The sequence below is a fragment of the Triticum aestivum genome, chromosome 2D (genome assembly GCF_018294505.1).
Source record: "Triticum aestivum cultivar Chinese Spring chromosome 2D, IWGSC CS RefSeq v2.1, whole genome shotgun sequence".
Lineage (NCBI taxonomy): Eukaryota > Viridiplantae > Streptophyta > Magnoliopsida > Poales > Poaceae > Triticum > Triticum aestivum.
In genome coordinates, this window is record NC_057799.1 from 562,388,947 (window position 1) to 562,402,866 (window position 13,920).

Sequence of the window (13,920 nt, forward strand, 5' to 3'; positions counted from 1 at the left end):
TTTTGACCTCGCAGACCCAGTTCCCTCTGAGCGGAAGCAACGTTTTGCCGCTGACAGACAGAACCGCGTTGACTATGCACATCTGAGAGGTTTTACTTTGCTTGTTCACACTCGAGAGTTTCTCCTCGAGAAGGCACCCGTCATAGTTTAACTTTCGGTTCAGCACACAGCATTTTGACACCGGATCAGTTTGGACACACCATTTTGACATTGTATCGGATTGCTTGTTTCCACATCCAAGCAGTAGCAGTTACACACATCCTAACATTTCCCGAAACGTATGACCACAGAGACCGTGGAGAAATCCGGTGGTTGGATGAATCACAATCCTTCACAGAATTAACAAAAGGGGCACCATCAGGAAATAATTGGCACAGCTACCATGACCAACAAGATTCCATTCAAACATCGTTTCTTAACACAGTGTCGCTTGCAAGTGAGAACTGACCCCGACTGTTCGGATTTGACCGGTCAAACCCTTATTTACGAGCTTGCCCGCATGAATATCCGAGAGAATACAGAGATCGACAAGGAAATCAGTTCATCACAGGGCAATAATGCAAGGTCGCCATCACCATGCAAGACCATGCTAGCTTGCCTCCAAATGTGTGGTACATCAAAGTCAGAACTCACAAGTCATAAGGATAAAAAAGAGGATGATGTTAATGTGCTACTCAAAAGGCCTCCATTTGGCGCTGCCGACACCGGACTCGGATCACTCCATCCTCTGATGGTAGACATTGAGGACATAGCTGTTCAGGAGGTCACCGAACGTCTTGGTCGAGAATTTCTGCACCACACGGTCGCGTGCTTGCTTGCCCATCCGGACCGCTAGATCGTGATCGCTCACAAACTTCAGCATGGCTTTGGAAAATTCGATGGGGGAGGGATCGCACAGAAAACCTGTCGCTTCGTTCACCACTGTCTCCACTGGGCCACCACTGTTGCATGCGATTACAGGCTTGTATGCTGCCATGGCTTCAAGAGGAACAATGCCAAAATGCTCGTCCTGGGCGTAGTAGTGTCAGACATGTAGGCTGAATGAGAATAATCTGCTTAGACTGATAAAAGTCTTACACAAATGGTGGTAGGCATTGTTTACCTTTGGAGTGTACAACACACAAAGGCAGTTGGACAGAAGCTCGTTTCTTTCAGATGAAGAACAAGATGTCACGAATTTAACATGTTCAGAAACACCTTCAGTCGCTGCCAATCTTTTGAGCTCCTCAAGGTATTCAACGTTTTCTTTGAGACGCTTATCGTACCCACCTTCAGCATGAGAAATGAAAGAAAACAGTGGCCAGTGGTTAATATTCTGATATTGTTTAATAACTCAAGATGTAGCAAGGTTAAACCTGTGAATAAAGGGGGGAAATAACACATAAACAAACATTACCTGCCACTGTTAAGCTTGCTTCCCGCAGAGCATCACCAGGTTGCTTAGAAACAACTGACCGGAGCAAAGCAAATGCTGAAATGGCTAGACCAAGATTCTTTTTTCTCTCAAACCGGTTAATTGAGAGGAAATTCAACCTGACAGAAAGATGATAGTTCAGTTTCGCTACAACTGAAAGAGGACAAAATACGACAGACAGCTAGCTATTATATACTAAAATCTGAATGAATGAAACCTAAATGAGTCACAAAGAGATATACAAGCATGAAGTTACTTATAATCATGAGGTTCATGAAACTGCTCAACGGAGACCGCTGGATATAGAACACCAGGCTCGATTCCTCTAGCATGAAGACCACAAAAAGTCCTGGCAAAAGTTGCCTCGGTGAACTTACTGTTGACTAGAATCAAATCTGCCATACCTAATATATGCAAAAAAGAATGACCGCTACAATTAGAATGCCAGTAGATGTCTCAACATATAATTAAAGGAAAGTCAAAACATAAGTATAGATACAGTTCTAGATGCCCAAGACGATACCAGTCGTGGCTTCCTCAATCATGTCAATTGGCTTGCGATACAACCTCCGAAGAAGTGTTGTATGTTGTGCAAGCAACATATCAGGAAAATGACAATAAAAAATTGTCTGAAAATGCAACAAAAAAGTACCTCAGCACATAGCTGCAATTAGAGCACACTAAAGCACTTCAAATAAGAGATAAGTACCTTTGATGATGCCTTTAGTTTAAGAAGTGGGATCACAACAGAAACCTGGTCTACCAATATGACGTCAAAGGAGGGCCACCAAAGTAGCACGCAGAGGGCAACAAAAATGCAGCGAAGATAAGCACAGACAGCATGAAAGCGGTAAAACACATGACGAGGCAGGAAATCTCCATATACTGTAACTGGGAATGGACCTGGAAAACAGACATAGAAGTCCACTAAAACTTCTATACACGCATCATAAGCATTGTTTGCCATAAACATAACCCAATAATATACATGTAAGATATTAAAAAAACTATTTATGGGACATTTTGCAGGAACTGAATCAGCATGCAAATATCATAGAACATTTACTCCAGATCAAGTCTGCCGCAAATAATTAAAAAACATCAATCCAAAAAAGAGATATAATGCAACTCAGATATGGATAAATTTAAGAAACAGGTCTATCAGGCTTTCAGCGAAATATAACATAGATATAATTCAGAGATTTACCAGACACTGTTTCCTCAAAACACCGATTTCTGTCATGGTGTGATGTGAAAACGTGAACATCGTGTCCATGGGCAGCAAGCTGACATGCCGCATCAACTATCAATCTCTCAGCACCACCTACATCAAAATTGCTCTTTAGATCCTACTGCAGGAGATATTATACTTTGCTCATATGCTATATCACGCCTGCTGCAATGCTTCTGTACATGCGTTGTAGCTGCAAGTGTGCTTAACTGCGATTCGACACTGAAGTCATGTAATTGCTCCTAGTTTCTTCGAGTAAGCTAATTATAAGCTATCACTAGAAACACCAACTACGTATGAAAAGGAAACATCACTTCCCATACTCTTATGCCACACCTGAACGACCACCAGTCTACTCGAATCTGGTACAGAATTGGGGATCTCCTGGACATGCGGAGAAGCTCAGTGATACCGTCCTCCTTGAAGAATCTATCAACACTACGAAATCAGGGACTCCAGCCTCTAGCTGGGGGAGTTTAAGAAGTCACGTGATCTACTCGATCCTCCCAACTCCATGGCGTCAGATTCAGAAGAACTGCATCTAGCGATCGGCTGTGGTGAGAGGAGGAGGGTGAGGGTTCCGTACCGATTCCAAGGTCGGGGTGGATGACAGCAACCTTAAGCTTCCTCGTCTTCGTCCCCGACGACTCCCCGGCGACTCCTGCCGCCGCCGCCATCGCTTCCAAGGACGGCGGCCCGGCAGGAGAAGGCAGAGCGGGACGGGGCCGCGCTGAGGAGATGGTAGGGAGGGATGGGTCGAGCTGTGGAGGGCCGGTAGGGTGCTGGGGACGATCGGCGGACGGGAGGGCGGAGCTCTGGCGGCGGAGGAGCAGTCCAGCGGGCCAAGGAAAGAGGGACGGCGTGCGTGCGTTGTTTTCAGCCAGGGGCAAATCTGTCCTTTTCCATCTCTAATTGAGGTTTATTTCAAAAATTATCTCTAATTGAGACAGAATTAACTAAAGGTTTATTGTAAAAAAGTAATTAACTAAAGGTTGATGGTGCTCTTCCCATAATGTAAGACGTTTTTTGACGCTACACTAGTAGTATTAAAAAACGTCTTACATTACGGGACGGAGTAGTACTAAATATTGATGTTGAAACCATGGTGTGGAGGACAGTTGCTCGTCCGAACTTTCGACGGATGAAGTATTGAACGGTGCTATCTGGTTTGCTCTACGCATAAACGGATTGATGTGATACATCATATGAAAATCATTCAAAATTTGCCATGTCTGTAGCAACATTATATTGATTTTACTCTTCATATGAGGTATTTATCAGTTGGCGGGGGTAATTTATCAAGTGCAAAGAAACACGGGGCATTTTGGTTGGATAGTCAAGTCATTGATTTTGCTACTTAATTCACTGACTTCGCACTTGATGTGAGTCTTTTTTGGTCCGAGCAGATTAGCTCTATGCATAAGGTATCACAAATTAATCACTCCCCCCGCCCCACCCCCAACTTTAGAATAGGTTGGCCGTTAGAAACTCTCCTCATGAGCTCCAAGCGTGGAGTCGACTTGAACTTCCTAGCTCTGAGGAGCTAAAATCCGACATCCCATAACCTCCTTGATAAAAAATTCAGAGGATTTCTATCCGAGATATTTGAGTAACATGAAGTTGAAAGAAATTATTGTCGATATGACATCGCCACGTGAAAAATACATGTTTGTTTCTCCCCTAACCTCCTCGTCATCTCCATTCAGATCCCTCTTCCTAGGAGTTCCTCTACTTCCTTCCAATAGAAGAAACCCTCTTTGTCATCCCCTCGCACCCCTTCGTCGCTCGCATCTTCATCCTCACTAGTGACATCTTCATCCCCTGTCCACGCCCATTGCCAACTATCTGCCAAGTCACCGTCATCTACCCATTGGACCCTCTTCCTCTCTGGCAGTCACGGCCAGGAAGAAGCTACATGGCACCGACATCGCCCTTCTTTTTGTCGACCTGCTCCTAGCCCGCCCTGTCCGTCACCTCAACGCCCGGAGGAGGCACCATGGAGTGCCTATGTTGGGCCCCACATGTCTCCCCTGTCCCTCTACTATGGCAAGTCTTCGTCATCTAAAAAAATCGTCTCCTAGTTTTGTGTAGATTTTTTGGAGTTCGGAAAGGATCATGAAATCACTGACATGTAAACATGCAAATCTACACTCTGACCTAATATTATACATCATTCCAAATTTTACAGAGTATTGCATGAAATGTAACAAATGTATATGTAAACTTCAAAAGTTATGGATACATCTTAGATGGAAAATGTTGCCCAATAGATATATTCCCAAACAACATCACCCACGCTCCCCTAGCATAACTTGTCATGGCGGGATCGGACTACAAAAGCACCCCTATGTCTCAAAGGAACCTTGGTGTCCTGATATGTTGATAACTGAACATATTCCGCGCACGAGGAGTGTGGGGTGGGGTGAGGGATCGTCTTGTTCCCCCAAGCGAGTAGATGGAGTATTGCCGCAGTTGCCTCTTCATCGTCGGATCGAACCAGTCTGTTCAAATCACAAGACGAGAAAACAAATCGGCAGTTAATTGTTAGTGAATGTCTTATTGCATAAACAAAATTTGCACATAGTTACAAATGGCATTTGCCATTTTTTAGATGAGTGGATCAGATTTGGATTTTAGAAAATTAGCGCGACAGTGGAAGTCTATTGACAATCCTCGCGGTGTTTTTGCTTCACGCAAAGAACCCATGCTTTTCCTCATCCGCCGCGTCAGCGGAGTAAAAAGCATAAAATCACCACAATTACGACAATGATATCGTTTGCCACCACTTTTCAAAGAATTAACAGAATGCACCGAACTCAACTCTAATCTTTTGTAGAAAACATGGATTGTGTTGTATTAATTTTTTGAAGCCCCGTACCCCCCGCGTCGCCTCCCCGAGCGGGGCGACCGGGGCGGCCTTTACTTCCCTCGCCGCCTAAGCCCCCTCCCACCTCCCCTCATGCCGCTGTTGTTGGCTGGCGCGGTCGGTCGCTTACCCGCGCGGCGCTGTTGTGGCCGGCGGTGACGGGCCTGTAAGTGCATCTAGTGCCACCCCTAGTTGGTTTTGGAGTATTGACAACAAACCTGGTTGAGGGACTAATGTGTTTGTGAGAATTGCAGGATAACACAGGTAGTAGTCCCTCATTGATTCGGTTTACCTACCGAAGATGACCCCTAAAAATGTATGAAGACATTGAAGACAATGGTGGTATGTGAAGATATTCACATTGAAGACTATGACAAGAGAAGACATCACGTGAAGACTATGGAGCGCGAAGACTTAGTTGTTTCGTTGTTTCCTTTTCTTCTTTGTTGAGTCATAGGAACCACCGTACTGTTAAGTGGGGTCCCAGTGAACAAAGTGAGAGTGACTGAAGTGATGCTCAACCAAAATCCTATGTCTTCGAGCGAAGACAATGAGAGCAAATCTTATCCAGAGCTGGATGAGTCAGCTTTACTTGTAGCCTAAGTCAAACTGCCGCGTGTGTTTGAAATCTGACCGTTGGAACACGTGTCAGTTCCTTAGTGACCCAGGGTCATTTCAGACAAATCAGGTCGGGTTGCCTAGTGGCTATAAATAGCCCACCCCCTACACCATAAATTGGTGGCTACTCAGAGTTAGTGCACGGCTTTTGTCGTTTGAGAGCAACCCACCTCCGAAGCTTTTGAGAGAGAGAAATCCTTGCGAGGACAAAGCCCAAACACCCAGAGCCAAATAGTGTTAGGCATCACTGAAGTCTTTCTGTCCGCGTGACCTGAAGACTTGTTACACTTGAGGACTATGAATCCTCCAGCCGGTTAGGCGTCGCGTTCTCAGCATCCAAGAGTCATTGTGGATTGCTGGTGAACGAAGTCTGTGAAGGTTTGGAAGTCTACCTTGAAGACTTACCAGAGTGATTGGGCGAGGACTGGGTGTCCTTAGCTCAAGGGGAATAAGGTGAAGACACAGTCTTCTGAGTTAAATCTCAGCCTCCCTAACCAGACGTACAGTTGTCACAGCAACTGGAACTGGTCCAACAAATCATTGTCCTCACCAAGTGTCTGGTTCTATCCTCTCCCTCTCTTTATTTACAGTTTGTCTTCGTGAAGTCATTGCCTGTTTGCATTACCTGTTTGACTTCACCGTGTGACTTCTATTGTTGTTTGGCTTCATACTATCTTCCATCCCGATCTTTACTACCTAGCTGCTATTAGTCTTCGTGCTTTCACTTCATTGAATACTTGACTATGGCTTGCTTAGTGTAGTCTACCTTCCGCTGCATATCAATAGGTTCATTTCTATTGTTTGTCTTCGAAACTTTCATGTTTTGAAGACTTTCATTAAAATCGCCTATTCACCCCCCTCTAGTCGATTACTAGCACTTTCAATTGGTATCAGAGCAAGGTACTCCCTTGTTCTGTGTGATTCAGTTTAACCACCTGGAGTTTTAGCCATGTCGACTGCAGGGATAATCAAAGTCTCCGCTGCGTGCCCCGTCTTCGATGGAACTGAATATCCCTACTGGAATAATAAGATGCGAATGCATCTTGAAGCCATTGATGTCGACCTCTGGTATGTCGTCAAGAATGGTGTTCCCAAGACTGGTGAAGGTGTCACCCCTGCTGATGTCAAGAAGTTCATTCAACTGGATTCTACTGCCAAGAACATCATCTGTGGTCATCTGACCAAAGGACAGTATGGCCGTGTGAGTGCCCTGGAAACGTCGAAGCTAGTCTGGGACTGGCTCTCCAAGGTCAATGAAGGCGTCTCAACCCAGAGAGATCAAAGGATCAGTGTTCTTCGCAACCTCTTCAACCGCTTCAAGAGAAACGACAATGAGAATGTCCAGCTCACGTTTGATCGCCTCACTGACATCACAAATGAGCTTCGTGCTCTAGGCGCCACTGAGATCACCAAGCATGAAATCGTCAAGACACTGCTGAGATCACTTGACAGCTCATTTGACACCCTTGCCCTGATGATACAAGAACGCCCTGACTTCAAGACACTCGATCCGTCTGACATACTTGAGAAGCTCAACACACATGAGTTCCAGTTATCTGAGAAAAGAGATATCTATGGTCCCAACTATGGCCGAACTCGTGCTTTGAAGGCAAAAGCTGTTTCCTCATCCGAAGAAGAATCTGATTGCAGTTCTGGTGATCCTGAAGACATTCGAAAGGAACTTGCTATGCTTGTGAAGAAGTTCCAGAAGTTCACTAAGAAGAAGGGCTTCAGAAAGTCTTCACGATCTAGCTCAAGAAATGACGAAGCTTCCACTCATGATTACAAGAAGAGAACATGTCACAAGTGCAAGAAACCTGGACACTACATCTCTGAATGTCCACAGTGGGACAATGAGAACAACAAGAAGAAGAAGAGCAAGGAATATGATTCTGATGACAAGAAGAAGAAGAAATCCTCAAAGTCTTCTTCCAAGTCTTCGTCCAAGTCTTCATCACAGAAGAAGAGCTCATCTGGCAAGGCTCGTGCTTTTCTTGGCAAGGATATGGATTCAGAGGAGGAGTCTGCTTCTGAGGAGGCAGAGTTGGAGTCTGAGGAGGAGTCCGACCCTGGCGTTGCAAGTCTGGCTCTAGCTACAGCCTACGTTGCCAAGTCCATCTTCAACACTGAAGACAATGGCCCCGTCACCAACGCCGATGCTAATGACAAGGACGACTCAGCTCCCACCTACTGCTTCATGGCACGAGGTGCCAAGGTAAAATCACGCGATGCTTACTTTCAAACATCAAGTGAAGATGACTCTGATTGTGAATCCAACCCAGCTACAAAACACTTGCTAAAATTGCAACTGAACAACAGAAAGCTATGGAACATACTAAAAAACTGTTAGACAAAAGTGATGACCTGTTGGACGCGGAAATGACCCGATATCAGTCCTTAATTGAAGACATAAAAATCTTCATGTTAAGTACCAGGAATTTGAAAGTCATCATGAAACACTCTCAACCACTCATGAAAAGATTTCCTATGATTATCTTCAAAGGAAGCAAGAGCTTGAGAAATTGAGAGCGGCTCATGAAGATCTTCAAAAAGAGACTGAGTCACTTCACGCTCAACAGATCAGTCCCGCTCAGGAAGGATTTGAACCACCATGTCTAAAATGCCTTGAGCGTGATAACGCTACTTCTGTTGCTGAATGTTCTACTGCTGCTACTGTTGCAATATCTTCAACTGTTGATGTGGTAACTAACCCCTCTGCTGAGGATACCACTATTATTGCTGATGAAAATGCTAGGTTGAAGACATTGCTTGAAACAGGGATGTACAAAAGTCTCAAAGGGCATCAGACACTGTGCGATGTCCTCAAAAAGCAGATTCTGAACCGAAACCCTAGGAAAGAGGGTGTTGGGTTCGAGAGGAAAATGAATGTTGATGGTTCCTACTGGAAGCCTGAGCAGTATCCCAAAACCACATGGGTTGCTGCAAAGGGACCTTCAGTGGATCCATCCACCTTATCTGGCTTCACTTGTGCTAACCCTATTATCATTGATGAATCCTTTGATGCAAACTATAAACAGTTTAAGAATCAGAATGGTGAAGTGTTTGCCAGGTATATTGGTACTAACTGTAGGAATGGACCACCAATGAGAAAGATCTGGGTTCCCAAAAGTTGTCTTGAGAATCTTCCTGTGAATGTCATCATGACACCGCCTGGGAAGAAGACAAATCCCAGACCAAAAGCTTCATATGGTCCAAAGGCTTCATACAGATACAGGACTCAACTGAGTCACCCTAACGCCAATGTTTTGTAGGGAAATTGTACTCAAACTTGTGAATATGAGTGTGTGTCTTCAAACCGCTATGTTCATAAAACTAAGAACTTTCCTGCTTATTCATATGAGTATCATTCATCTTCTGCAAGGCTATTTGCTAGGGCTCCAAAGCCGAAATTCTCAGATGCTGCACTTAGACTCATTACTTCTAAGCCACCCCTGAAGATGTGGGTGGTTAAGAAGAATTAACTTTCTTTTGCAGGGAAAGGTCTCCAGCCAGAAATCAAAGGCGTCTGATGCTATTGCTGGGGACCTAAAAAATCTTTTAGGGCGCAAGATCAAATGCCCAAATGGTCTTACTATGTATTTTGCTCTTGAATCGCTTACCAATCATCCTATCAGTCCTAATCTTGATCCGAGCTTTGATAATTCTCTTGTGAATCAATTGTTTATGCTTCACAATACTCTTGGTGAAGCCTATCCCCCTAACTGTATTGTAGGGTATGACACCTCATGCTTCAGAATGGATTATGGACAGCGGATGCACTAATCATATGACTGGTGATCGAAGTCTTCTCATGGACTCAACCTTACGTCCATTTGACAAGAGTCACATCACATTTGCTGACACTGGTAAAAGCAAGGTATTGGGTCTAGGTAGAGTTGCAATCTCAAAGGATCAGCACATGGATAAAGTGATGCTTGTTGAATCCCTTGGTTTTAACTTAATGTCTGTCTCAATGCTTTGTGACTTGAGCATGATTCACTACAAAAAAAATACACTTCCGTGATGATACGTGTTTGTCATAGTAGGTCGCGTTTTTTGTCATGCATGTACATCCATGACAAATTTATGACAGAATCAAGATAGTCATACCTGTGCTGTCGTAGAAGTGTTCCATGACATTACCAAAATTATCATCATGGAAGTGTCCACTTCCATGACGATAAATCGCGCGTCACAGAAGTGCTTTCGTCAAGGGTGACTGACACGTGGCATCCACCGTAATGGAACGCTGTTAAGCTATCGGGTCGGGTTTTGGATCCGATAACCCGTTAACAGCCCTGACCAATGGGGATTCTCCACGTGTAAAATCATCATTGGCTGGAGGAGACACGTGTCAGGTCTGCGTTGGCACAGGTGTCACTCATCCAATGGGCGAGACGCGCCTATGATATGTTGACACGTGGACCGGCCCATCAAGTTTAAATGGGCCGGCCCAACTGAAGGCCCACAAGATTTTGCGGACCATAATGGGCCGGCCCAGCTAAAGGCCCACGAGATTTTGCGGACCATAATGGGCTGGCCCAGCTAAAGGCCCACAAGATTTTGCGGGCCATAATGGGTCGGCCCAGGTAAAGGCCCACAAGATTTTTGTGTGCCATAATGGGCCGGCCCAGGTAAAGGCCCACAAGATTCTTGCGGATCATAATGGGCCGGCCCAGCTAAAGGCCCATGAGATTTCGCCGACATTAATGGGCCAGCCCAGCTGTAGGCCCACAAGATTTTGAGGACCCTAGTAGGCCGGCCCATTAACTGGCTGCCATGTTTTGGGCCAAATGTCGGCCCATATTTGATCCGGTCCATTAATGGCCTGCCACGCTCCGGGCCTAATAGTGGCCCATATGAGATCCGGCCCGTTAAAAGCCTACCACGTTCTGGGCCAAATTATGGCCCAGATCAGGTCCGGCCCTTTAAGAGGCTTTGGGCTCAATTATGGCCCATATCAGATTCGGCCCGTCAACTGGACACTATGCTTTTGGGTCCACTTGCTAAAGGCCCACTTAGTAATTCGGCCTGATATTAGTTTTGGCCTGTTAAGGGCCCGTTTAACATTTTGGCCCTATATTAATTTCGTCCTGTTAAAAGCCCGTCATATAGTTGGGCCTAACTACAGCCCGGTTTGCATCCGGCCTGCTCGCAGCCGATATCTGATTGGGCCAAACAAGGACCGAGACAATTTTGGCCTGTTAAAAGCCCGTGATTTGATTCGCACAATCATGGGTCGGGGTTCATTTCGAGCTGCTGCCAGCCCATGAGCTGTTCGGCACGTTTCAGGCCCAACCTACATCGTGATTGCATGACGGCCCGATCATGTACCGTAATTTTACGGTTTGGCCGGTTTACTGCGAAGACAGGATATATATACAGTAAAATAACTGCAGCATCGTGAATTAGAAAAAACCTAGCCTATACAATAAAGAAATTACGGCATATTACATCCACTGGGCATCAAAGTTCGCCACTATGATAATAAAGCACAAGCAGACAGCAGATTACATACACTGGGCATCAAAGATCGCCACCAGTGCAGATAAACACGCCGACAAAATAATATACAAAACCGACAGCACTTCAATAGAGTTCAAGAAAGGTTAGCCCTGCTGGGGAGCTGCAGCGCAAGCAGCTGAGCAAGATGATGAGACTACGCTTGTTCAACACTTATATCTTCCTCACTCTGAAAGATAAACAAGCAGACAGATGACAGGTTTTGCACATAAAAGTATCAGTGCTGACAATTCATCACATTTCTTATTGACGAATAAAGTGACACAATTTAAAATTGCATTAACACAATATGGTATTGTTCAGGTCAAGACATGGCAGGAAATGACATTGTGAAGGAGTTGGCAGCTTCACGACACCACTGGATTACAGATCAAGAACTCATAAGTATCAATGGTTAGTGTGCTGTCAATTTATACCATTTCAGATTGGCAAATAAAGAGACGGTTTAAATAATAGTATAATGATATGACATTGTTCATAGTTAAGACATTGCAGAATATGACATTGTGCTATAGTGGGTAGGTTCACCACACCACTGGATTACGGATGAAGAACAGAAGCATACATGCAGTGCAAAAGAAGATCACTTGCTCTGTATAGTTTAATTTACATGGTATGAAGAAGGAACTTGGTTGTACAACTGAAAACTTAAATTGAGAAAGGACAAACTTTTGTTTATGAACTACATAATAAACTTTAAACAAGCAATTTGATGCAAACACCAAAAATAAACAACTGTTGCAGTCATGCCTAACCAAATATATACAACAAAGTTTGAAGGCTTGAGATGGACAAACTTACATTATTGGTGAAGACAGGCTCTATAAAGGCCTTGTCCATGCTGATGGGGGGGGGGCAATTTAAGAAGTTTACCACAGAATCTTCTTCAAAAGCATTGCCTTTATTCTACATTTTGTTAAGAGTAAATATAGATGTGATAATATACGAAAAAATGGAGAATATTTAAGATAAGATGAAGAGTGATGCTACATAACCAAGTAGCTATAAATGTAAGTGCAGCGATACAGGCAAAAGGTACAGCCAAGAGCAATGCACAACTAAACTTCTTCAGTACCAACCTTATGGTAAGAGTAAATATAGATCTGATGTGTAGAAAATGGAGGGCAAAGGAAAATAAGCTGCAGAGTGATGGTACATGAACAACTACCTGTCATTATAAGTACACTGATAAAGGACAACATGTACTTACAAGAACAATGCAGAGCTAAAAAAACATTGGCATTGGATATATTCTACACTAATGTAACCATTCATACAAATCAGATAATTTGGAGCGAACAATCGATAAGCAAGCTATCATGCATACTTCTGTCACATAATGAACCAGGTATGTATGCAAGTACAGTGATACAGGACAATAGGTACTAACAAGAGAAAAGCAGCGGGCATCATATTTGCGATATCCTGTCGTTCTTGTCAAACCGGAATTCTTCTTCGAGCAGATTTCCTGCAAAAAAGATCCGTAAGGCACATGCGGAAAAGTAGAAGTTCAAATTGTCATGTGATTTCATAGGCAGTACCTCATCCTGGGAACGAGACCAGTGCATAACAAGGTTTTTCCATTCAATGTCTTCTAAATTTAGCACAGGAGACTTCACCGGAAATTCATTTATAGACTTGCCATCAAAGTGTGATTTCCTCAGGTAACACCGATACTGCTGCAATGCTTTCTTGAAAAGCACAAGCAAGCTTTGCTCGTCATGACTATCCAGATTGACCCTCGCCTAGTTACAACAATGTAATGTAAATCATTGATGTGTTCAATCAGCAGAAAACAGGAAAATAATAACCATGAATAATAGCACTTACACGTAAGTTGGACAGGAAGATGTGAAAATGGTGTTTGTCTTCACAATAATCTTCCCATGATGGGAATATATGCACGTAGTCCCTAACAACATTGAAAGCATTGTCTTTTAAACTGGGAATAAATGGAATGGGGTTCCAATCTGCAGGAATTGGCCGTCTCTGCAGTTGGGATAGGTCTTCGGCCGGTGGACTTGTTGTACTTTTGGCTGGAGTGGGATTTTTCTGTGGTACAGCTGGTGCTATGGCAAATGAAATCGGCATACCTTTTGCTGGAGTGCAGGTCCTGTGTGGTGGGGCTAATGGTGTGGCCAGTGAAGTATGGGTACAGTCTGCTAGAGTCGGTCCTACGTTTTGTGTCACTGGTTGTACAGCCAATATAAGTGGGGTGCTGTCTGATTTCTCTGGCACCACCACGTTTTTCAAGGACTTTGCTGGTGC

General features: G+C 44.2%; 1 protein-coding gene across 1 annotated transcript; it reads right to left on the minus strand.

The window, feature by feature from the left end:
- Positions 1-395: 395 nt before the first annotated feature.
- On the minus strand, positions 396-3,519 carry LOC123054521 (alpha-1,3/1,6-mannosyltransferase ALG2). The gene is made up of 8 exons (XM_044478306.1): positions 3,232-3,519; positions 2,622-2,738; positions 2,124-2,317; positions 1,938-2,043; positions 1,671-1,818; positions 1,397-1,533; positions 1,103-1,269; positions 396-1,009 (listed from the first exon to the last, which is right to left on the minus strand). Exons 1-8 carry the CDS (start codon positions 3,320-3,322, stop codon positions 716-718), a joined length of 1,254 nt encoding a protein of 417 aa, XP_044334241.1. The 5' UTR covers positions 3,323-3,519; the 3' UTR covers positions 396-715.
- Between the last annotated feature and the right edge of the window lie 10,401 nt (positions 3,520-13,920).